Here is a 24,085-nt window from a genome sequence, read left to right on the forward strand (position 1 = left end):
CAGCGCAAAAACTGTCTTGACTCGGTAGCGAACCATGAACGTGTTAATAACGTATACAGGGTTGAACAATATCCATTAGCTGAAAAAGCTTGCGTTTTTTCACGGTGAAAAGCTCGAGGTAATGAAAGTGTTCCACGAGTAAGTAGCTTTTATTCGTCCGACCAATCACTTAAATCAAGATAATGCAGCCTCTACGATATTTTCTAGATTAGCCTCGGTTATTCTTCCGAAATGTTGCCCCGTAATCGTGATCAGAAAAACGCGTGCTAACGACCTCCGCTATTAAGCATTATTCCGCGCAAACGCCTACGTAGAAGAGAGGCTAAATAAAAGTTTGCTTACGTGGAACGATACAACGCCGTGTTTCGATTACGTTTCCGAAGCGAAGTGATCTCGCAAAACGAGAAAGTATTCGTTTTATCTCGAGGCACGCGTAACTTTGACGACGCGGCTCCCGTTTGATCCGCCGTGATGAAAAAATTTCGTTTACGCGAGATCGCACGAGTCGTCCTTTGATGCGAAGCTCGTATAGGTTGATCGAAATTCGACGGGACAGAAGTTATAGGATAGAAGTCGAGGCCCGTTAACGAAACCGGAACCGTCGGTGATTTCCGGTCCCTGCTGTCGTTCGGGGAACAAACGAGGGAGGGGTTCGAAACGAACAACAGCGGAAGATTCTCGTCCGATTGGGGCGACGGCCGTAAATGAGCTATCGGAGTTTACGTTCTAATGACAACGAAACGTGCGCCGAATGCATTTCTGTCCGGCAATCGGGTCCAGCGTGCGCCACATACCAAACCGGAAATCGATGATGGCCGTGCGACAACGGCGTCGCCAATGAGTTTGCACGACGAAACACGCGACACCAATTCCATCGGTAGATCCGCGTTAAAAAGTTTATCACGGCCCGATACGCGCCGCCGGAAATTCACTGGTGACGTCGCGTGCTCGTTCGAACGAGCGGCATTAAACGATCAATCGCGTTGTTCGACGCGAAAGAACGCGGAAAACGAGTCTGATTATGCGCCACCGATTATGGCTAATTAACGCGCTTTGTCGACGTTCGAACGATAAACTTTCGATAGACACCGATATATTTTCGTTCGCTCGGAACGTATCGGTACATTTTCGTGCGAATAAAACGTATCGACTACGCTTTGGCGCGAAACGTCCCGATTGAAATTCGTGAAATACGATACATTGTAACCCATTAATTTCCCTGTAATCCATTGTGCGATACACCGAACAATCAGCCATGTTCCATTCAAGACACCGATAAAACATTTACTTGCTCGTTTTTCGCTTCGAATTGATACGGAAGCTATTCCGCGATACTGTCACGACGCGGGGTCGCGTCAGATTTTTTACGTCGTCTTCTAAAAAACTCGTAATGTCCGTTGCTCTTTTTTATGGCCGAACGCGACAAACGTCGTCCGGGCGAAACGTAGACGCAGGTCTTTTCCAGACCGCGGAAACGATAGAGTACCGACGGTCGTTTCCGATTTACGCACGTGTCTCGGGTTAAATGTCCCGTGCAGCTCGATAGCCCGCGTGGCTCGTCGGAATCTACGTTCGAACGGTTCTCGTTCTGCTCGTGGCCCGATGCATTATGTACGAGAGCTCGCAACAGATTTGGAAGGAGACTTGGCGCGTGGAGCGAGAGCCGGTCGATTTCGTTGGACGTTATCGCGATTCTGGTCCAAAAACCGAGTAGACACTCGGTTAATTGAAATTTCTGCCAGGGCAAAACGTGGAAAAAGTGTACGTAGAAGATTGTCGTAGAAGACTCGCGTTTGTAGAAAAGAGGTTCTTGCGAAACGAACAAAAGTAAACTTTCTTTCCTCCCCGTTAACGTCGTACCGATAACACGGAAGAACAAAATTAAAGGTTAAATTGAAAAACTAAACGATCGTTATCGTAACGCGCACGAAGCGTTAATAAAAATGATCGTCAGTCGTTCAACCGAAAAATGATTTTCGCTCGTTTAATGATTTACCGAGTAGAAATTAGAGCACGACATAAATTCGGACGAGAGAAGCACGGTCACCGGTCGCCAAGGTCTCGACTCGACGTCGAGACGTTCGGCGCCGAAACGTCTGCAGATTTGGAAGCGAAGGACCAAGGGAGAACGGCGTTAGTATCATTGGACCGACGTGCGCCTCCCTCCAGAAGAAGACGAGCCATAAATTGAACGACCCACGCAAACCGTTCCTCGATCCAGGATCGTTTCGAGGACTCTCTGCATTCGCGTACCCTTCTTGCCACCACGTGTTGCCGCTCCTGACGTCATTTACTGACGTAGTCGACCAACGATGCAGCGCTTGCTACCGTTAGTCGAGCAGCTGCGGTTTTATACGACGAACAAAATTTCTCCGATGCTCGAGCTGTTCGATTTAAGCACCGCCTCTCGGATCGTTCCAGATTCTCCCGATATTCGTCGCAACAACGTTCGACGAACCGATCTTTCGTCCGAGGCAGCAGACAATCGAGTTTCGTCGCTTCGTTAAAATCGATTGCTCGGTCGAATCGTTTCGAACATCCCGACTCGCTTGTTGCCTTCTTCCGCATCGAGATTTACAGCCACCAGCTGGCGAATAACTCTCGTTGCGCGAAGGACATTATGTAAATCCAGTCGCGCGCGTGGCCGTATACCTAATCTACGGGTCTACTTATTACACCCTCCACGACAGATAAAACGACCAGGTAGACTCCTCGCTCGCTGCGCCGTGCATACATCACCGGGGCGAGTACGCTTTACGAACTCCTGGTAGCCGGGAAACTGGTGTAAATTGAATAGCCCTTCGGGTTAACGACTTTCAAACAACGTTATTGCAATGAGTAGCGTGTTAAGGGGAATTCGGGAGTCTGAAACTGCCTCGAAGAAACTGGCCAACGTTTCGTTAGACCTCGCCGGGGGATACGGGAAAAAAGACGAAGCAAACGGTGTACAACGCGTGTGTGCTCGGTTCGAAAAACAATTTTTTCCTCTCGAAAACTTTACCCGTTACGAGCGCAACGTTAATTCGATACGCGTTTATTTGTTCTCTTCCGTTGCGAGCAAACTACCGTGCGTTTGACAAAAATCGGTATTTCTCCGACTGAAAGTTGCGATCTCGCGTATTCCGTTGCGGCGCGTATCGGGCTACGCAACAACGGGACGATATTTTGAAGCGCGAACCGCGTGCGTCGGTGGAACAACGGGGACGGGAAAAAGTAACGATGACGAGGGTAACAAACAGGGAACATAGGCCAATCCTACGTGTAGCAATCGCACGTGTGACTATCACGCTTCACGGCTGTTTGCCGGTGGGTAAATGCAAAATCGATAGTCTCGGACGTTCCGTGCACGGTGTGCAGGGCAAAGGAGGATCGGATCGGATCGGCTTCTCGAGGTCGAAAACTGAAACAACCTCGCTGCGATCAGTTTATTAATAACGAATCGATCGTGTTCGAAAGTAGTCGCGGGGCTGCGCGAACAGCCGGGTCCTGTTTTAAAAAACTGACGATCCATCACGGTAGCAGACTCCTTTAATCGATCTCGAATCGCGACGTTTATTCGCTTCGCGTACAACATGTACGGTTGCTCGAATCGTAAAAGATAACGGTCGTATCGGAAAATTCCAGTCGATTTTCTATCTCGGTCGAAATTTTTTTGACTCCCTTTTCCGTGTCGCTGAACATAAACGAGCGATTATACCGAACAACGATGTTCGATCCGGTGAAATCGGATTCACGAATCGGGAACTCGCGATTAACGCTAATTACAGCAAACTGTTACTTCGAATCCATTAGTCGACATGCGTGGACGGGAATTACACGTCGGATTTACCGCGAATGTCGCGTGTATCGTTGATCTCTACCACTGTCGCGAACGGTCCCCGTGTCGCTTAATGGTGGCATCGTATCCAATAAGCATTAGCCTGATACCAATTAATTCGATAGCCACTCGTCACTTTGTTCCGATCGAAGCGATACACGATATGTTCGTTTCGAACGTTCGTATTTAGTTAACGGATCTACATTAGCAATTACGAAACTCCTTTGATCGTTCGGTTAAAAGTTAACACGCCTGGCGTGCTGGTAGCAGGATACAAGTTGGTAGGTTGTAGCAATAACCAATTACCATTGAGCGGTTGTCGTGTTAGGTTAGGTTTTGGGTTAGGTTAACCCTTCTGCCGAAATTTAACCCCTAAATTCCGGTATTTGACCCTTCCTCTGCTAAAAGTGACCGTGGTCACCCATCGTTTGACGCAGCTTAATGCACCTTGCACTTCGGTCACTTGCAACTTCTATGTAAAATTCACTTTTTCATCCCCTTTTTTCGGACACGACCAATAGCCCTAACAACTTCTTGACATTTCCATTGGTAGATAGTTGACAATAAATTTCCGTAGCTGCACCATGGGAAAGAAGGAGCAGGGCAATACGTAAAGGTAAGAAACGACCGTCGCAACAGTTAAGGGTTGCTTGCACAAAGGGGGCATTACGTGGCGACCAGAGATTAATTCTGCAGTAGTTCGTAGGAAGCCACGGAAAATTCGGTGCAGCAGAGATCTGAAATCTGACATTTTTCATCCGACGTTCCACTTTGCCACTCTCCCCGACCGAAAGGTGAGATGAAAATGTAGCTTTCGCGATGAATAATTCACTGGTGACGCAGCCTACACTCGTCATACAGCGACATCTCGATTTTGCGAATGTACACGGTTTTTCTCTAAAGAATCTTGTCTAGACGGAGCGTTGAAAAACGTAATCAGCTCGATCGCGTAAACTGTCTGTTCGGACGTACATCACTGCTCAGATTCTGCAGAGAACGAAATCGTTTCGTGCCCGAATTATGCTTTTGGTTCTCTGTCCTCTCGTGGAACTGGCAAATCCTTGTTATTTTTGCAAAGAAAATTCGAGACTCGAGAGTTCAATCTACTTTTTCACCGTCTTCGTGTTGTGGATTAAATTTGTGTTATAAACAGTTAAATACGACTATACGGAGTCGTTCGATACTCCGATATATTTGCGGAGAGATCCTTTCGGTTCCCGCGGGAAAACGGAAATTTCCTTTCGCCCGACTTTCTCCGACACCACGAAAGAATAGGTTTGCAACCCGTTGACCGGCTGAATTACGGTTGAAAACGGTGCATAAAGGATAAATTACAACTCGTGGCAGGGCAAGTGACCCGAGAGATGGCAAGGAAAGAATAAAGGAGCGGCCGAAACGAGGGCAGGTCCGTTAACGACCTCTTTGTTAGTCTGCGAAAAGTCGAATTTGCATTCGTTCAGACCGTCTCTGATACCTTCTCCCTGACTGCAGCAGTTATCTCGAAGAAATTTTTCTAGGTCAGAGAATCCTCGGACCATTTCGCGCCTCCGTTCGCGATGATAAAGCGGCGAGATCTACCCTTCCCTCCGATCGCGATTAACCTTTGTCGACCAACAACGCTGTTAAATCTTTGTCCCTTTAGTTCCGCGTTGCGCGCTTGCAGAGTTCGTTTCGGGGGAAAGAATACTCGGATCGAGTCATCGTAGTTCGCACCCGATTGCACGGCTCGCTTCGTCGAATATTGTTACTTGCGCGCGCGAAGATGCTGTAATACCTGTCAGAAACGCAGACGCTGCGGAAAATTCGAGATAAAGTCTCGGCGTTAAAGCAGGAACGTATTTAAAACCGACGAATTTTTCTTAGCTGCTCGAGTGTCTTGGCGGTAAACGAGAAAAGAAGCTCCGCTGGAACAGCTTCTTCGTAGGTTTCTTCGAACTACGGCCGCTCGAGCTCATTTCACGAGAATGAATAAAAGTAATTTACTAAAGAGCTTCGTTTCTATCCGTCCACAACCTCACGGTTACGATTCTCTTTTCTCTATCTCCGCAACCATTTATATGCCAGTATAGAGGCGTACAGGCACACGTATTGGGTCATAGTTATCTTCGTATCTGCTTTCTGGAACAAGGGTTCCCTGTGAATCCCCGTTTAAAGTCGATCCAACAATCCCCCGGGTATTTTTCTCTGTTTCCCTTCCGCTTCAGAATTATACACACCCCTCTTGCTGGTTTTTTGTCGCGTCTCGGCCATCTTTTATTTTTGCCGATTTTTCATCGCCAATTGAAACTTTTCGACCGAACCGCAGAAACGCATAGCCTTGTATAAATTTCGTGTCGAACTTTTCGTTCAAGACAGTTATTCATTTTCACTCCTGATTCGAAACGTTTTACACGAAACGCCTGGTTGTTCGCCGAAGAAATACGGTTATAGTCGACGTCGAATTCTCGCGTATTTCACGAAAGATGGATAGATCAAATTTCCGACATAATACTCAACGAAGAAACGATTCTTTCGAAGCGATGCAGTTCGTGCTCGAAGCGCGCATCTTTAAATCGCGCTCGTTCGGAGGAAAGTAATTTAACGTTCGTTATTTCGTCGTTTGTTTCGCGCAGCGATTCACCTTTTCCCGGTGTTTTCGCGTGCGAGATGATTTACGCGATCTAGCACGGTACATAACGCGCACAGACATGCAAAACGAATGGAAATGCGAGCGTTCTTGCTCACGAACGGCCGTTTCTTCGAACGCGCGTTTCACCCGAGATGCGAACAGTCTTTCGTCGAATTTTAACCGTTCCGCGCTTTTATATTTTTCAACCTACCTGTTCCTACATAACATTTCCAAATTATTATTTTGCTCGCGGTACATTTTAAGAACGAAGTGGGAAATTAACTCTGCGAAGACCATTAAAATCCTGAAAAATTCCCGATTGCGCCGTGATTCGAAAACAACGAGAGAAGCAATTTCGAAACGGTGCACCCGGTTTGATCAACCGCTTCGCGTCGAAACCTTGACTTAATGCAGAATTCTTCGCGTGACTGGCTGAGTCTTGAATTTATTATCGTCCGCCTGCAATTATAGCCGGTGTTCCTCGCGAAAGAATTCCGTCGCGACGAGAGCGCGGAAAAAAAGAACTAGTAAGTAGCTCGATTTATTCGGCCAGAATTACGAAACGAGGCACGGAATCGATATCTAGCCACGTTCGAACTTTGCAATTCGGGATACACCTGCTGCGATATCAATTGCAACAACCAATCTAACCTATTTATGGCATCGATTTAACCTTCCGCACTCGCCAGCTATTTTTGTTAATAGGTTAATGAAATTTTCCCCAATGCATTTATAAGTGTTTACGGTTATTTGATTAATTTCAATGCGATACCTTGTTTGTATCGACAAACCGAACGTTCTAAAAATTGAACACGCTGGATGCAGACTCTTGAAGAATCGATACAATTATTCTTCCTAACCGGAAATAACGATGTTGCTGTTGGAGAGGAAGATCGAAAGACGTCCAATCCGTGGACAAGTGTGAATTGCACGTAGAGGCTTCTTTGGTCGAAAGTGTATGGTTTTTCAGTCGGTTTTAAAAGAACTCTTGTTACCCCTGTAAAGAATGCTCGCGGGAAACAAGGGATGCAGCGCGTTTCATAAAAAAAGAAGGAAGGAAAAAGGACCCCGGCCGAGCCACACAAAAGAGACCGGTAGAGAATAGACTTTGTACTGTTTGAAATCTAATTAGACCATCTTCTCGTTTCAGCAGTATTCTCTGAAAAAAACTTTCAACCCTCGTGACTGTCCGTTTCATTATTCGATTGTACTTTTACCGAATTTGCGACGGTTCGAAAGCGAGTCGTTTAATTGTCACGAAAATTTCTCCTCCTGAAATCGCATTAACGTCACAGCGATCCGCGAAATTTCATTTGGAATTAAATAAAGGATCTTTACGGGATTCCATGGCGGAGCTTACGGGGTTCCATTCGCGGGGAAACATAATTTTCGAACGTTTAATATCGTTGTGTTTGCGGAAATGCTTTATCTCGGCCCGCTGGTATCGCGCAAGGGACACTAACTCATTCCTGGCGTTTCGAGGGCTCTTAATTGCCTTGTTCCCGTTAATCAACATCCTCCATCCTATCGAGTATCGACTCGTTCGTTAACGTATTGCAAGATCGCGCGAATAAATCGACTTCTTGCGTCATTGAACAGAACCCTCCGAATTTACTCTCTGCCGTTTCACCGCTCGCTTCGAGAGTCTAGGCTCTAAACTATTCTTTTTGATAGTCTTTCAAATTATTTGCAATTTTCGACCGCCTTACGAGAAAAACTGTTTCCCAGAGAAAAATCAACGTTTCGCGTAAATTGTACCGAAGATTTTACGTCTCCGAAACTTATCTCAACAGCCATAACATCCGGGACGCGGTTAACTCGTAAACCTCGTCTCGATCCCGTATAAACATTCCTTCGCGTTTTATCGAAGATATGTTCTTTTGTTTTTTATCGGACGCTCTCCGATCTTCCGCCTTCTCCGCCTTTCCTTCACCACCACCGTGCACCCTTCGCCGCCACAAATTTTATTTACTGCCTATTCTTCGCATAGATATCTACGGAACTTTTCACGGAATACACTCCAGTTTGTTGGTAAGAAAACTCGATTCCGGAGGATACTCCGGCAACGCAATTACGCGAAAACAACATCCGGACGCCAATGACAGGGAAAATTATCCAAGCGTTTTACGCTGACTTTTCTCTCTCCGAAATACGTTTATCGTACATTGCTACGAAATACGAAGTCACGATCGCCGTGAAATTTAAAGCACGAAACGTGGCTCATCGAGCATCCGAGATAAACTTTGAACGACGATTGCGCTCGTATCTTTCTCCATTTCTAACAATGCACTAGGTTCGGTAGAAATTAAATGGTTTACCAACAATCAAAATTCACAAGTCGCTTCGGCGAACTCAGAAAGTTAGACGACGAGAAAAGCGGAGCAAAGTGTCTTCGCGCGGTGACCAGTCAGCGAGTTAAGAAACGTTTAAGTGAAAAAACAGGAGGAAACGTTTGTTAACGACTAGTCGCGAAAGCGCTTTACTTTTTCTTTACAAATAAAGCTATGTACGATCCATCGAGTTAACGTTTTTGCCAGGGAATTCCGCGTCCCTCTTTGCCTTTCTCTCTTCGTTTCGCTTTAACCCGTTTTTCCTCCGCGTTTCTTTCACACCCTGGCCGTTTTTCTCGTCGCAGGTATCGTCGTTATTTATCGCTGAGCGTTGTCGTCATTTTTCACCGACCATAATTACGCGAAGCACGGTCCCGAGCAGAGTGTCTAGGGCTGCCGTTGGCCAGCCGCTTTCGGACGAAACGACTTTTTGAAAAATCAGTTCTCGAGGGTGTCCCGTTGCCGCGGAGAGCTGGAAAAGAGATTGATGAAACGAGAGAGATCGATCTAGCGATATGCACGTATGGCGGTTGTTCCGTGAAAAAGGAGAGCAGAAAAAACCCCGTTTGGTTTTCGAAGCTACCGGTTGGTTGCGTTGCCTAACAAACCCGTCGCCCACACTCTTATTCGGATGAAATACTAAAACCGCGTAAAACGTGATCCTACAACGGGGCCCTGTCTCGACGAACGAGAGAGTTATTCGACAAATATTTCGCGCGGTTCCCAGCCTCGCTAATCTTCCGTGCACACCCTGTACATTATTTTGTTAAATGCGCATCAAAATCAGGATTACGAGTTTACTTTATGAACGTAACTTCTAACTCGCGTACCGCCACTCAAGCTCGTCATCTCGACGGGACAAGGTTTAAAAAGGTAGACGGAAACTCGTTAGAACATCATAGATTCTTTCAAAGTTTTCGCGTTCCATTTTCCGGCTGCTCTCGGCGAACGTGTGCAGCGACGCGTAATTAAATCGCGTTATTTGCATACCTTCCGCTTTCCCGTGCAACTTTGTCACCAATTATTCAGTGCATCCGTTCGCGAAACACGAACGACCAACATACCGGAAGTTACGTCGGTGATTTGTCGTTGCAGCTTGAACGCGTCCAAACCGAAACGGAGGCCTCGCTCGGCCATCCAAGATGAAACGGAAAAATGTCGGTCGTTAAATCACGCGGAAAGCGGTGAATTGTCGGGACTCGACTCCACCGATTGCGAATTGTTCGAATGGAGCTTTTGAATAATTTTAGCGGGGATATCGAGGTGGTCGCGGGCTTGTTTCGGAGAATTAATCCTTCGCTGCCAGAAGCTCGTTTGTCCAAGATTACTCCGTTTCGCCTGAGAACGATTTAATGGCACCCCAGAGACCGTACAGTTATACCGTGTTCCGACAATTACTATCCACGATTCTATTGGTACATCCTTGCGTGTTTCGAATCGGGTTTTTAGCTATAGAGTACACGTGTTTCCGAGTCGACTCGGACGGACTTCGATACGCGAATCTTTCGAGAGTCTCTATGAAAGCGAAATTTCAAATTTGATGCACGAACAGAGGCAACGAAACTCACCTTCGAAAGTCTCTGCTCCAACAAGCGTATATGACCGGGTTCATTCCGCTGTTGATCCAGCCGAGCCACGTAACGGCGGCAAACACGATCTCCTCTTGCCATATGCACTGCGAGCAGAAACCCGACCACAGGTTCACCACGAAGAACGGTAGCCAACATATGATGAACACTCCCATCACGATGCCCAGCGTCTTCGCGGCCTTCTTCTCCTTCGCGAATTTCGCGAGTTTTCGCGACAACGAGAAGTTCTTCCCTAGGTGTTGTTTATTGATTCTGGTGGACGGCACCCTGGTCAGACAATTGTTGTGCATGGCCGTCAGAGGTTCCTCGAGATCTTGCAGATCTTCCGGTGTGCTCGAGGCGGTACGGAACAGATGCCTGGCGTCCGTGTTCGTCCCGCCTCCTCGATGTATCCTCAGAGTCAGCTCCAATTCACCGGACGCCATTATCACCTGCTTGGTGCCCAGCTTCAGGCTCTTGGTCTGGATCACGGCGGCTCTGTAGATCTTGTAGTAGGTGAACACCATCACGAACAGCGGCAAATAGAAGCTGATGGTCGACGAGAAGATCAAGTAGCCGAGGTGTTCGGTGAACGGACACTTGTCCTCGGGCACCTCCTCGGTCCTCACCGCTCGCCACCAGGCGATCGCCGGAAACGAGATGGCGCTCGAACAGATCCAGACAATCGCGATCAATATCGCTGCTCTTCTTCGGCTCATTCTGCTCGGGTAGGTGAACGGATCGGTGATCGCCCAGTAACGATCCAGGCTGATCACGCAGAGATTAAGGATCGAGGCGGTCGAGAAGAGGACGTCCAACGACCGCCAAACGTCGCACCAGTCGGTCGTGAAGAGCCAACGATTTTCGAGCACCTCGTAGATGGCGCTGAACGGCATCACCACCAATCCGACGAGACAATCGGCGAACGCCAAGGACGTGACGAAGTAATTGGTCGCCGTGTGAAGATATCTCTCCCTGACCACGGCCAGGATCACCAGCATGTTACCGAACACGGTGGCCACCGAGAACAGGAACAAGAGTATCGCTAGACCGGCCCTGTCCGTCGCCAAGTGCCACAGATCCTCGTAAGTGCGATTCTGCGGCGGATAACCGGCGTTGTAGAAGCTTCTGTTCAAATGATTGCTCGGTACGATTGCCTCTTCTTCCGATCCGAGCAGATAGACCGCGCTTTCGTTCATTTTTTCCACCTACGAAGCTCCGCTCCCCTTCGATCGTTGCCAGCTTCTCGTCAGGTCGCCGATCCGTCGACGCCGCGTTTCTTCCGGCCGATTCCCTTCCGGACTCTCATCTTCCTGGACGAACGACCGCGCGCTCGTAGACACGATCCTACGACATCTATCGGCCAGGCTAGCCCGACCTCGTCGACCTTAGCTCTTCGAGGAGATTCCGTTGGTTGGCTCTAGACGAACATCGTGCTCGCGGTGATCTGAAACACACGAGAGATATTCGCGTAAGAAGAGAAGCGTCCGCTGTGCAATCTCTTAATTGCCGGATTCGCGTTTGCCACGTCGAGTAACGGGACATTTTTACGAGCTCGTCGCCTGCCAGAACGGATAAAAATTTCGATGGTTCGTCGTCGTCTCTGGTCACCGAGTATTTTATCCCTTCCGGCGCGTAGGAGTTTACGTAAGCTAGGACTTTCACCAATAGGATATCTTATATACTCTCCAACAAGGAACATTTTCCGTGTTCTTTGTTATCCCCCGCTGTCAATTTGTCGACGGTGTATCGACACTCGAGCGTGGAAAATTCAACGATAAGCCAGAGGAAACGCGTTACAGGAGCAGAATATTGAAAGTCAAGAACAAACATCGGTCGGGATCTCGTTTTCGATGTAAAAGAGCGGTTCGTTCGGTGGTGTAGGTTCGATACGCGACGACGGTGCAAGGTTTATCGGCCCTGACATGTGTTACGACGACGACGAACGCCGACGCCGACGGCCACGATGACGTCGGAAGGGTGTGAACGAGACAAAAACCGAGAACAACCGGAGGCCAGGCTACATCTACAACGTCGATGGCTCGAGGATCGAAACCCCTTTGATCAAGTAGCGGTAAACATTCTCCCAGGTCACGGATGAAAGCTCGCCCCTGTTTCCAGTCCCTGGTCTGGCCACGAAATCACAAACCCCTCTGTACGACCAACCGCTCTCTCTCTCTCTCTCTTTCAATCTCTCTCTCTTCCTCTCTCTCTACCGAACTAGACTTTGCTCTTTATGACACTTTTCTGCTGGTAAATATAGGCACGGCGGATTGCAGGTCGACGAAAAAATTGGTAAATCGTTTAAACGTTCGAGCGAGCAACGCTGCGAAATGATTGACAATTAGCAGAATCGACGACATAATTTTGGTCTTTTAATCCTTTAACCGTGTCGCGTTTCGATCGAAAATCGTTTAACGCGCGTGAAACGATAATTACGATGAAGAAATTAGCGTTGAATACGCTTTCAAAGTAGGGTCGTGACGTTTGACGATATAGTTACCGTACAGAACTTTCAAGTTCTTTAGCCGACAGCGATCTAAATTAACGCTAAACACGCTGATCCCACGGTTGAACACGTCGAACACGAATTCCGACGTATCGTGTCCAAACTTATGACTTCTAAAGCGCGTTCGAATCAGCCTCGTCGAAACTTGCCGATACCTACTCAATTAGTATATTAAAGCGTGTGTGCTTTGCTGGCTCCTTCATGGAATCGATCAGAAGTTTGGACAATACACGGGAACTGAATTAAAGTCCTCGAAAAGTTCTCGTCGGTCGAAACCACTCGTCGGCCGCAAGAAAGGCAACGTCGAAATTTCGTGCTGGCCTACATTTGAAATTTCTCGTCGAATCGAAACGTATTTTGCAGAGAACGTTTCCGTCGCTCTCCGCGGGCTTTCGCGATAGGCTTGTTCGGTCGTCGATGATATCCCATTAGCTCGGACTCGTGTAGAACATCGTGCATGGTTCGCGACGATATCGCAACCTCGTTGTTACCGCAAACCTATTAACGTTCCAATCGTCCGGCGTGTTTGGTCGGACCACCGAATTCCGTTTCGAAACGCCAGTCTTTGTCGACTCGGTGGTCGCCACTTTTTTCAACGCCGCTTTTCCAAGAAAAAAGATAGCTGCAATTTAACCGGGATAAATTACACCGCGTTATCCGATGCTCTTCTTTTTGTTGGATTTAGAATCGTAACAACTCTAACGATCGCAATTTATCAAGCGCCGGGGATAAATTAAACGGTTCGTCGGTAAACGCGATCCTTTATAGCGTTTATAGATTCCACGGATAACCGTGATCGATTACCCTCGTATGGGGCGAATAGAAAGCGCTTTCGATAAGAGCGAGTTCCTCTTTCCAATTCCGTGTCGCTTCGGATCATTGCCGACGTTTCGTACATGCTTCACAACTCGTATAATCCTGCAAGATTTCGTCCACGATTTTTGAGAGGATCGCGAGATGAAATTTGTCCGTGCTCTCTTGTTGGCGATAGACAGATTCGCTCGACTCGTATATCGATTCGAATCGCGGACGATTCGACGAGTTGAAATACGCGTTTGAAGCATCGATCAAACGCGAAGGAAGAAAAATTTGATTAACTCGAAGCAGCTACGTGTCGGTGGCGTTTACCTAAATCAACGGAAACGGAAGCTGTGTCGCGAGCTGAAAAAGCACTCGACGACAAACCGATGACTGGCCATTGACACTGAACGACTTCCGTTTAGCGCGGGACAACCGGCCAATCAGCCGCAATCTTTCAATTGGCACTCGGTGTAATCGAGCCTCGTAGATATCTCCCCCGTTGGCCGTAACGGTTCCCTTAACAGCCGTTAATCGCCGGTTCTTGGCCAGCTGTTACGACAACACGGACTTCGGTTGGCCGTGATGAATGTGCAGTCTCTGCACCGAACTTCTCCAGCGTGTGCGCTATCGCGAAATTTCATATCCCACCGGTTTCTCTTATCCTCAGCCCGCTACCCTTATCTCGACGACGAATACACTTACTTGACCTATACGCTCGTCCGTCGCGAGACAGCTCTCGAAGTTGCGCTCTTCAAAGCTGTGCGAACGTTGCGAGATTCAAACGAGTTGTTAATAACGTTTCAAAGGGAAACCATTAATTAAATTCCGAGTGGACAGCAGGAAAACGTTATCTGAATTTCAACCGCTCCTTACTTTGATATACTTTTAATCGCGTAGCCTCGCGATACATGCTGGAACGTTACATCCCAGATATTCCGATACGTAAGTCGATTACGCTGCTCCCTTATCCACCCTTATTTTTATTATCGGATCCACAGCTCTTCGTGTACAACGAAAGAGCAAAGTTACCTCGAACGAATTAACTCGACGCTTTCGTTACGGCGAGACCGAATCGCGCGGCAAGCAAAAAGTTTCCTTGTAGAACAATCCATTCGGACAAGTTGGCCGATTACTCGATTGCCCGAAGTAATATCGCGTTTCCTCTCGACGAAAGAGGAGAAAGCGAGGGAGCGTCGTCGACGTTCGGATCGACGAGATCGAGGTTCAAAGGGGACACGTTCGCTTAATTGAATCCGTTCTTGATCCACGTCGAGCTACCCGAACACGTAAATCGAAAGATCAACGCGGGACGAAAGGAAAACACGCGACGCTACCGAAACAAGGTTTTTTTTACCCCCCGACACCCTCGGAGAAACTATCTTGTCCGGGGATGATCCTCGTCCCGTCGTCTCGAAACGTTGCTAAGCTAGGCTTAGAAACGACAAACGTCATTCTCGAGGGCTCGTTCAGACGCGTACAAAGAGAGCGACGAATTTTTGTCCCTTTCGAGAGCTACGTATCCCACGAACTAATCGAAAGAAATCACACGAGATCTCGATCATTTCTTTCTGATTCGAAACAACGTTACTGTACAAATTTAATACGTTGCCTAGACGTTGCGCGAGTCATCCATTTTTGTCGCTTAATAGGATTAAGGAAATGCCTTTTATGGATAACAACATCCAGCTACGTAAGCAACGAGATCTATCAGTGTCCGCGTAAAATATTTCGTAGTAAACGAAGGACGGGTTCAAGTTTTAATTAAAGGCGTTATTAAGTATCATTACGTTTTATTATGGTTACAAATTTTTAAGAGGCTAACTCGTTCAATTAGACTCTATTTTTGAGACAATTTGTTAAATCATCTTTCGAGTTACTAGATAGATTAAGGCACTTCAAGGAATTAAGCACGATATACCGTTTGGAGCGAACAAACCTATCGAGGCCCAGATCCAAGGTAAATAGCCCAGGGGCGAAGTTCTTTGCTCTTTCTGCTGAATTTCGAAGTGGTTGCACGAAGGGTCTCCGAGTCGTGTAATAGTTGTCGAGAAATGATAACACGACCGTATCGGACGCACGTATTCGCTATTTAGAAAAGAGCAAAGAAGAGAAAAGGGAAGGGTGACAGGTCCGCGCGGTTGTACCCGAACCTAATTCCGATTCTGTTCGCGCGAAAAGATTCTATCGACAAAAAGTAAAAATAAAAAAGAGAGAAAGCTAGAGATAGCAAGGGATTCCAGTGCATTTGCATGTACAAGTTTTCGAGCGCTTTATATCTCTTGTCCTTCTGTTCCGCTTTTACCTGATAAATTAAACTACGCTGCAGCGTACTGCTTTCGTTGAAGATCGTCCAATGCGTAAACGGTGGATCACGGAATTAATCTACCTGGTACTCGTCGTGAAACGGAAATTGTGATAAGTCAGAAGCGTAGGAAAACCGCTGCAGCGTTCTAAAGGAGCCACAATTTGGCCACCGTGGTTCGTGCGCGATAGCAAAGTGGCAGCTCAAAAGGTGGGAGAAAATCGAGGAAAATTTCACCCTTCGTTAGTGGGCGTATAAGGGAACGGTTGGTTTATTAGAGATATAAGGTTAAGTCCTGGCACGAGCAAAATCTTCTAATGAACCGATGTCTCGTGCAGCCGCACGCGACTCGCGTGACGAATGTACGCCCGCCTCGTTTCACGGCGAATATTTTTTCCAACGGTGGACTATGCCTGCCACGACCTTCGTGTACCGTATAGCTAGGGGGAAAAAGGTCGTTTATAAAAAGCGTCGCTTCTAACGTGTAAGTGATTCGCGTACACGGTTCACGGTGACTGCGGGAGATTCGTGCAAGTCCTGCACCTTACGCGTGCAACGAATAGAGTTTACTCTCTGTAAGAGAAACGACGCGAGAATTCGAACGTATTGCCACGAGGGGCTCGTTGCATAAATTTTTATCCTGGATCGACGCGAAACTGGAACGATACATTGGCAAAAAATTGGAAGGGGAAATGCAGAAACGATAGGCGATTGGCCACGCAGGAGTTAAGGAGTCGAAGCAACGATTTATGGGAGGGGTAGGAATTAAGGATGAAAAATTGCTCGGCAAACGCGGAGAACGAGCTTTCGTTAGACAATGTGTACGTGTCACGTTGCAGCAAACAGGCGGTAATTGGCATATTATTGACAACGATGGCAAATGAACCGTTCGATTTACCTTCAATTAGGCTAGCACGTTGCGTGGATAACGAAACCCTGCCAGAAACTTTGTTTCGAAGTTGAAATCGTTAGCCGATAGTTTGGCGAAGAAATATGCGAGATGTTCGGGAACTTCGGAGCATTACGCTTCATTTAGATTCCTTTGAGCTCCATTAATGCTAAACTGTTTTTACGCGAAAGCGTTCGGGATCAAAGATCTATCGAATTAATCGAAACGTATCTCGTTAGCTAAAGGACAAGCTCGTTCCGGCAGTAGTAGAAGAGCGCATTAGTCGGACCATCGAGGGTTTCTCAATTTTCGTTCGTTTCGTACTTGATTCGGTATCGTCGGAAAAATGTCGACCACCGTTTTATCGAAATGACGTACGTGTACCGGTCTCGATCGTGCAAATCCATTAAGCGAACGCACTCGTTGGAGCCATTAAATCGTTCCTCCGTCGTGCGGTTGTGATTCAATTGCCCTAGAAGATAATACAGATGTCCCAATTGCACTCGGCTGCACGACCCAGGGTTAATTAAACGACAAGTTTGTTCGAAGAGTAGTAACGCAACGCATTAGTCGGACCAACGACTAAACGAAGATCTCCCAATTTGCCAGCAGCGATACGATCGAAAACTGATAAACAACTATTCCGAAAAATGGATGGGACCCAGTGTTATCCCATTAGTCAGGATAAATGTTGTTTTAACCTATTTTTGGCTGTCACCCTTGTTTCAACTACACAGATTACACGATTTCCGGCGAACAATCACCCTCCCGTGGCGCGACACCGATAAAAACTCGAGCCCAACCCCCTCCCCATTCAGTCCAATAAGCGGATTATCAATCTCGAGGGTGTCTTCGATGCTTGTAGAGGGTTTTTTGCCGCGTACCCACAGGCCACCCTGCAGTCACGCACAGATGATGCCCTCTGTCTTGCGTCAATCCCGCGATGCGATCGATAAATCGCGAAGATACGCCTCGAAGCACGTGATTTACCGTATTTTTATTGATACTCGACTATCGGATTCCTAAACGACTCCCTCGGGAGACTTCTGTCCGCGAAACAAATCGTTGAATTCCTACCCTTTTCAAACTTTCCATCGTTCGAAAGCTTCTGGAATCGTTCCACAGATTTTGCAAACTTACGCGCGTTACGTCTTACGTGGAAAAAGTTTGCTCGCGGCGATAGATTAATTATTCGCCGCAAGAACGTTCGCGGTGGCGAGCAAGGCGTTAAGGAGAAAGTACATTTACCGCGCAAAGAAGTGAAAAAGGAACGTTGAAAGTTTGACGTTGACTCGGTGCAGCCGGCGCTCGTAAACACTCGAGTTTTAGCTAACTCTTGGGACTTTGTCCATGTTTACTGCTCGATCGTAAATAGATGGAGGACAGAGTCAGGCCACGCTATCGTAAACCGTAATTAAGGCTAGATAGGAAGCTCTACCGGAGACATCGCGAACACCTGATATCTAAACGCCGTTAAATTTAACAGCCCGGAAGTCCGGGGAACCTTCGTCTTGAAAAAGCATTGTCCGACGCGGTACTCGCGTCCCGTCCGTGAAAGCGGTTTCAAAAGAGAGAAAGAATACGCGTCGAACAGATTTCCGTGGATTCCTTTCGTGGGCCGATAATAGCCCGTGCGCAGGATAGAAGAGATTTATCGAAAGCCATATTTCGTTTTCGCATACACTCGGGGAGTTTCTTGTTTGGCCCGCGAGAGGATTTATGGGGCCCAGCGACAACAGCAGAAGAGGAATTACAACGGGATAAAGCCAAAACGAGAAGATCAGAAACGAGATTGACTTTCGACACGGGTAATTTCACGAGAATCTTTCAATTATCCGCGGGTTAGCTCGTAATTTTCCGGGATCGTTAATGGAATTAGGCAATCTCGCGAATACGTACAGTCGTGACTGCCTCTTCGATGCAACATCGAAGTCATCGGACCGCGCTGTTTCAAAGCTAACGGAGGAGCACCGTGTATCCGACCTACGGATAGAAACGTTTCAAATTAGCTAATTGCTAGATGTTTATTCCTTCTCGACCCGAATACCGTGTTGTTCTTTGCAATCCTCTTATCAAAACTTCTGATCCTTCGAGCACGATGTTTTAAAGCAGCGCAAATTCGGTAAAAGCTCGCGTTTCTTCCTGGTCTTAAGTACCCTCGATATTACGTTACTTAGTCCGGTAAAAAGTTTCGATTAAAAAAAGATCCCTACGAAACGAAATAATCGTTGAGGTTTCTCGTGCACCCGATCGATCCGGCGATACAGGAATCAACAAATTGACTGTGCAAAAGGTATTTTTTTTCTTTTAAAGTACCTCCGTAGCGTGTAAGAAAAGATCACACGGAAAAGAGCGCGTATCGTGTATCGCGTATCGATCAGGATGAGTCTCGTTCACCCGTAACGATCAAGTTCAACGATGGCCTTCTCGGTCTCTCGAATAAGATATCGAGCGTCGTTGAACGTCGATGTATGGGGGTAGATGCCGACGATAATAACTAATAAACGATGGAAGCCCGTAAATAGCTGGCGTGCTTCGCGCTGAAGAACAGACCGTAAATAAAATTCTAGCCAGTACGTACTTGCATACACCATTCACGAAAGACGAAACAAACTTTGTTATTCCGTACGCGCGTATGGTCCGGTTGTTAACCCGATTCTTTTCAATTCACTCTCGCGGGATTTCGTTTGCCACCAAACTAACGAGATCGCGTATTTGGGTCACCAAACGCTTCTTCCGATTTTTACATCCTATCCGCCACTTACTCGGAACGAAAGAAAAATTCGAGGATCTTTTTAGCTCTCGAGCTAATCGATTTCTGAATGGAAGATTTGCGAAACGGTATAAATTATCCTGAAAATCCGGATATTAACGCGTTAATCTATTCAAGGAAAGGAATTTCGCGGCTATTACATTTCTCGCGAAATCACGCGGCGAAGTTTGCCATAACGCGGCGGAAGAGATTTGAAGCCAGGATAGCTTGGTCGATATTTCTGCAGGAACTCGGACACATTTTCACAAATGGAAATAGTTGGGCATATAACCGTTGCTCCGTACGGAGCTCGTTCGGTCGAAGCTGGCACGGGCAATTTCGTTTTAATTATAATTATCTCGAGATCTCTGACTGCGTTATGTTTTGGTTAGGCGTGAAAATTGCCGTTGACGGGTAAAGCGCAGTCGAGGAATTATCTCGGAGGCAACGGGCGAGAAAAGGGGGTGAGAGATTTATAATCGAGAGAAATATCGGTGAGCGTGGTTGGCCTGGGTCGTATTGGTTTTCGCCAAGCAAAAGGTTAAAGGGACAACGTTTTCGAACGACCGCTATACCTGACCTATTCTACCACCTACGTTGACTTTTAAGTCATCCTTATGTTCCACAACATTTACATTTTCATTCGCAAACGTTTATTTTCGAAGCGACGGCAAATCGTTCGTGCAGAGCGCCGCAAATTATCGAGTTTGACATACTTGCCCACTCGCTGTTTATTTTAAAAGCGGTAGATCCGTTCGAATTAAAGTTGATAAAATCGACAGATAAAGCTGTCGCGTAATATCTTATCCGCTATCGCTTAAACCTCGGAAACGTTATTACGTTCTGAAAGTTTTCGTAAGACTCAATTTTGACTAAAACGTCTCGCCGTGCAAAGGTTCGAGATTTTTTCCGAAAATCGTTACGACGAGATGCGATTCTGAAATAGAATTCGACGAAGCTCACCGAACCAATTCAATTAAACTGCCGGAAATAAAAATAGACGACACCGATGTTTCCTCCTTTCTACCCTCTTCCGATCGATCCGATGTTATCGATTATCGGCAAACGGATTCGCGGCTTTTCGGTTATGCTCGATCGCGAGTCCCCGGCAGAATCCGCGAAGCGTATGTTCTTCGCTTCGAGGACGGAGCGACGCGTCTTCGGACAATCGCGAAACGCAACAGGTGAAACTTTCAGTAACTCGTTAACGATGCTACATAATTGTCCGACTGGAACACGGAGAGCCGATCGATCTGTCGCGTAGCTTTGCGCGACAACCGTTAACGATTGTCTTCTCGCGCTAACAGTTAGAGCGAAATATCGGCGAAATTATGTCCAGTCGAGTAAACCGTTCATTGTTCCGATTAATGAATCGAGAGCGAAAGTCTGATAAGTAGTTCGGTAAACTCCTACTAACCTAACTCGCGTGAACTCGATACGTTTTGGCGATATTAACAATTTCGTACATTACGCTGCGAAATTATTACGTCGTAAAGCACCCTATTGTAGAGTGTCGATAAAATCGACGATTAGCGAAATATATTAACCGGTGCGAATCGATAAGTCGTTAAACGTACAAAATTTCCCAACCGGTTTATTTAATTTTCGACTATTAGCGGCAAACGACGGGCTGAAAATACGGCGTGGAAAGGAAGGAGGCAGAGGGTTCACGCTTGAAAACGACTACCTTGGAACACTGGCTGCTTTCCAAAATCAGGTCGCTTCCACAGAGAATCGGAGGCGGAACGATGCGTTTGCATTCATAGTTGTCGCAGTAATTGTTACAAATTATTCCTGGCATTATGCGCAAAAGGACGCTACCTTGGCCCTACGATCCTCCATCCCTTTTGTTTATGGATGAGTTCTAATTGACGATTAGAATCTTTGCATTTTCGATTCGACTCCCCGTTTAACTCACAATTAAGAATATTATGTTTTACGCGCTATTCGTGCAAGGGAACGTCCCAAAAATTTATTCTTTAATAAAATTAGGTTCGAGAAACGCTGATCCACCGTGTTTTCCGAGTACACTTTACGAACGCGGGTAACTTTTACGATGCGCTAAATTTCTATTTTAAATTCATAGTTTTTCTTGTTCGTGTAAGCCCTTATGTATCGGGCCTTTAAACAAATAGGCGATAAAAGTGACTGTATAAAATACGATCCGAAACGTGCCTTCGCGAGTGAGCACTCGTTTCAATTTTTTCATCTTTACCTTATCGAATTTGTCGAGGAATTAGAAAACGTCGGATATAAAGTTTGGAAGGTTTCGACCCGTTTTGACGAGGAGAGGGTGCACCTTTCAACGATAACAGAAAGAACGCAACGGGTCCTCGTTCAAAGGAATTCGTTCAATCGTCGAAACTTCTGATCCAATGATTTCCAATTATAATCTACCTCGTTGCCGAATCGAACACCGGTTTTAATTAAACTTACGCCATTCCGCGAACTCGATTTTCCATAAAATTACTCCTATCCGACAATCGTAAATGCTTTTGACGCTCGATATTTAATACCCGTTTCGATAGAAGAAAATTTGAGAAAATTTCGAACAACGCATTACCTCTCGAAGCAAGAGGAAAATGATTAAATACTCGCGGACCGTCGAAGATGTATTCCGAAGTTCTCAGCGAGAAAAGATCGTTTTGCAAAACGAATCAGCAGTTGCATCTCAATATCCGTAACGAAAGTAATTCTTCTTGCAAAGCGAAACAAAAAGTTGATTCGGAACTTTGTTCTGCAAGTTCGCGGAAGTCGAAGAGGAAGAAATTGAAGCGTAAAATTGAACCTCTGTCTCGGAGCGTCTCCCTTCGCCGGAAAATGCTTACATCAATTTCCTAGTCTTTCGCGTTACAATATACTTGCATACGGGAACTCGATACGGTCTTCTTTCGATCCATGTTCACGCAAACGCGACGGTATTCGATCTATCGAGCAGGTTAAATCAGTGACGCGAGAAAAAGCTTCGCGTAGCGGTGGCGGAAACGACGCGTAAAAGGTTCCTCGACTAGTGTCTCGTTCAGGCGTGTAACGCGATCAAATAATGAACACGTAGCGTGCTCATCGACCACTATGCTGCGTGGAAGGGGTCACGTGTATACACGCGTAATTTAACATAAGAGTAACGAAAAATTACATAGCACGGTTCGAAGGACAAACGTGGGCGAGCAGAAACGTTACAACCGAAGGAAAATTCGATCGCTTCTTCTTTCGACTCATTTATTTCGTCGTAACGACTCTAGGTCGTATCCGAGTACCGTGATATCGCACCTACCGTAAGTCCCTAAAAAACAAGGCGATAAATGTTAATCGAGTTTTAAGTTACGCTTGTATTAACTTGTAAACATGTACAAGGATTAGGGGTATCGTAGAACGCATAAGTAGATGCTTCGGAAAGTACTCGATTTCCAGGTTCTTACGTCGAACAGTCTAGGTAGATTCGCCGCAGAGTACGTGGGTGATTTCATTTAGTTTTCGAGCAATATTTCAAAACATTCTTCATAAATATCTCGGCGAAGCAGCTGTGACGGAAAATGACAGAAAAAGCTAACGCTGGAATACGCCCTTAAGTCCCAGCCATAAATCTATCGAAGACATCGTTCGGGTCATCCCAGCAAGCAGCCCACTTAACGATGCATTACCGCAACACGCGGGTAGCCGTAGTAATGGGTTCTCGTAGAAAAAGGGTCAAAGAGAACGAAACTGGGAAAAACCGTGGGACGCAAATCACCAATACATCACTGTCCCACCAGAAAATCGTCCGAACCGTCGAAGCTTTTTAGACCGTGACGTCAATCAGTCTGTCTACGTGCTCGATAAATTCGTTTCGTTGCAACTGGTAATTGAATTTGTCTTGCAACAACGACATTGTCCATTCGCTTCCTTCTCCCCGCAATTTTTTTTTAACCAGACATGACCGATGAAATTACCTTTCATTAGAAGAGGCACCACCTCTCTACCCTAGAACGAATCAGTTTTTCTTGCCAAATTGGAAAGGCTGTTCGCAGCGAGAAGCACGATAACCAACGGCGTATTGTTGTCGGTGTAGGCGAACCAACGGTGGTAAGCTCGTCAAATTATGGTGGTCGGTGGAGGAAAAAGGGTCGCGCGCTTTCAACGCGCTTTAACCGGGAAATTAGGTTTACGTTCGGACGCAAAACGTTTCGAGGACGACCGCGGGAGGCATCGTCGCAATTATGCGACGAATTAAAGTCGTTAATTGTCCGGCTGCAGAAATTCGACCAATTGTTTCTTCTCGCTCTCCTCGTAGCTTCCATCGCCTAACCTAACCGCTTTTACAGCGACGCGCGTTATCGAAATAAACGTTCGAACAGCCAGGTAGACGATTACCTATGCGAAGGTTAAAGGAATATAAACGCACGGTTAGGAAGCGGAATGAAAAACACGACGTCGTAAACCGAGAATTCAGAACAGTCACTTCGCTAATGGTCCGAACAAGGGCTTGTAACGAGAATCTTGAAGCTTTTATAACCTCGGACGTTACGCTGA

The 24,085-nt window shown here is 46.6% G+C and overlaps 1 protein-coding gene across 6 annotated transcripts in view; it reads right to left on the reverse strand.

Annotated features, from left to right (window-relative positions):
* Dop1R2 (dopamine receptor 2) overlaps positions 1 to 24,085 on the reverse strand; it is a 50,955-nt gene that overhangs the window by 17,540 nt on the left and 9,330 nt on the right. For 5 of the 6 annotated variants that reach the window (XR_013040252.1, XM_076538780.1, XM_076538782.1 and 2 more), the window contains one exon: positions 10,324 to 11,770. Coding sequence is in view for 5 of the 6 variants with exons in the window: in XM_076538780.1 (XP_076394895.1) it covers positions 10,324 to 11,522 (1,199 nt within the window). In the remaining variant the exon portion in view is untranslated. Of the gene's footprint in view, positions 1 to 10,319; positions 11,771 to 24,085 lie in introns of those variants that run through there. The other variant, XM_076538783.1, reaches the window with a different exon arrangement.

The sequence above is a fragment of the Megachile rotundata genome, chromosome 13 (genome assembly GCF_050947335.1).
Source record: "Megachile rotundata isolate GNS110a chromosome 13, iyMegRotu1, whole genome shotgun sequence".
NCBI classification, from domain to species: Eukaryota; Metazoa; Arthropoda; class Insecta; order Hymenoptera; family Megachilidae; genus Megachile; species Megachile rotundata.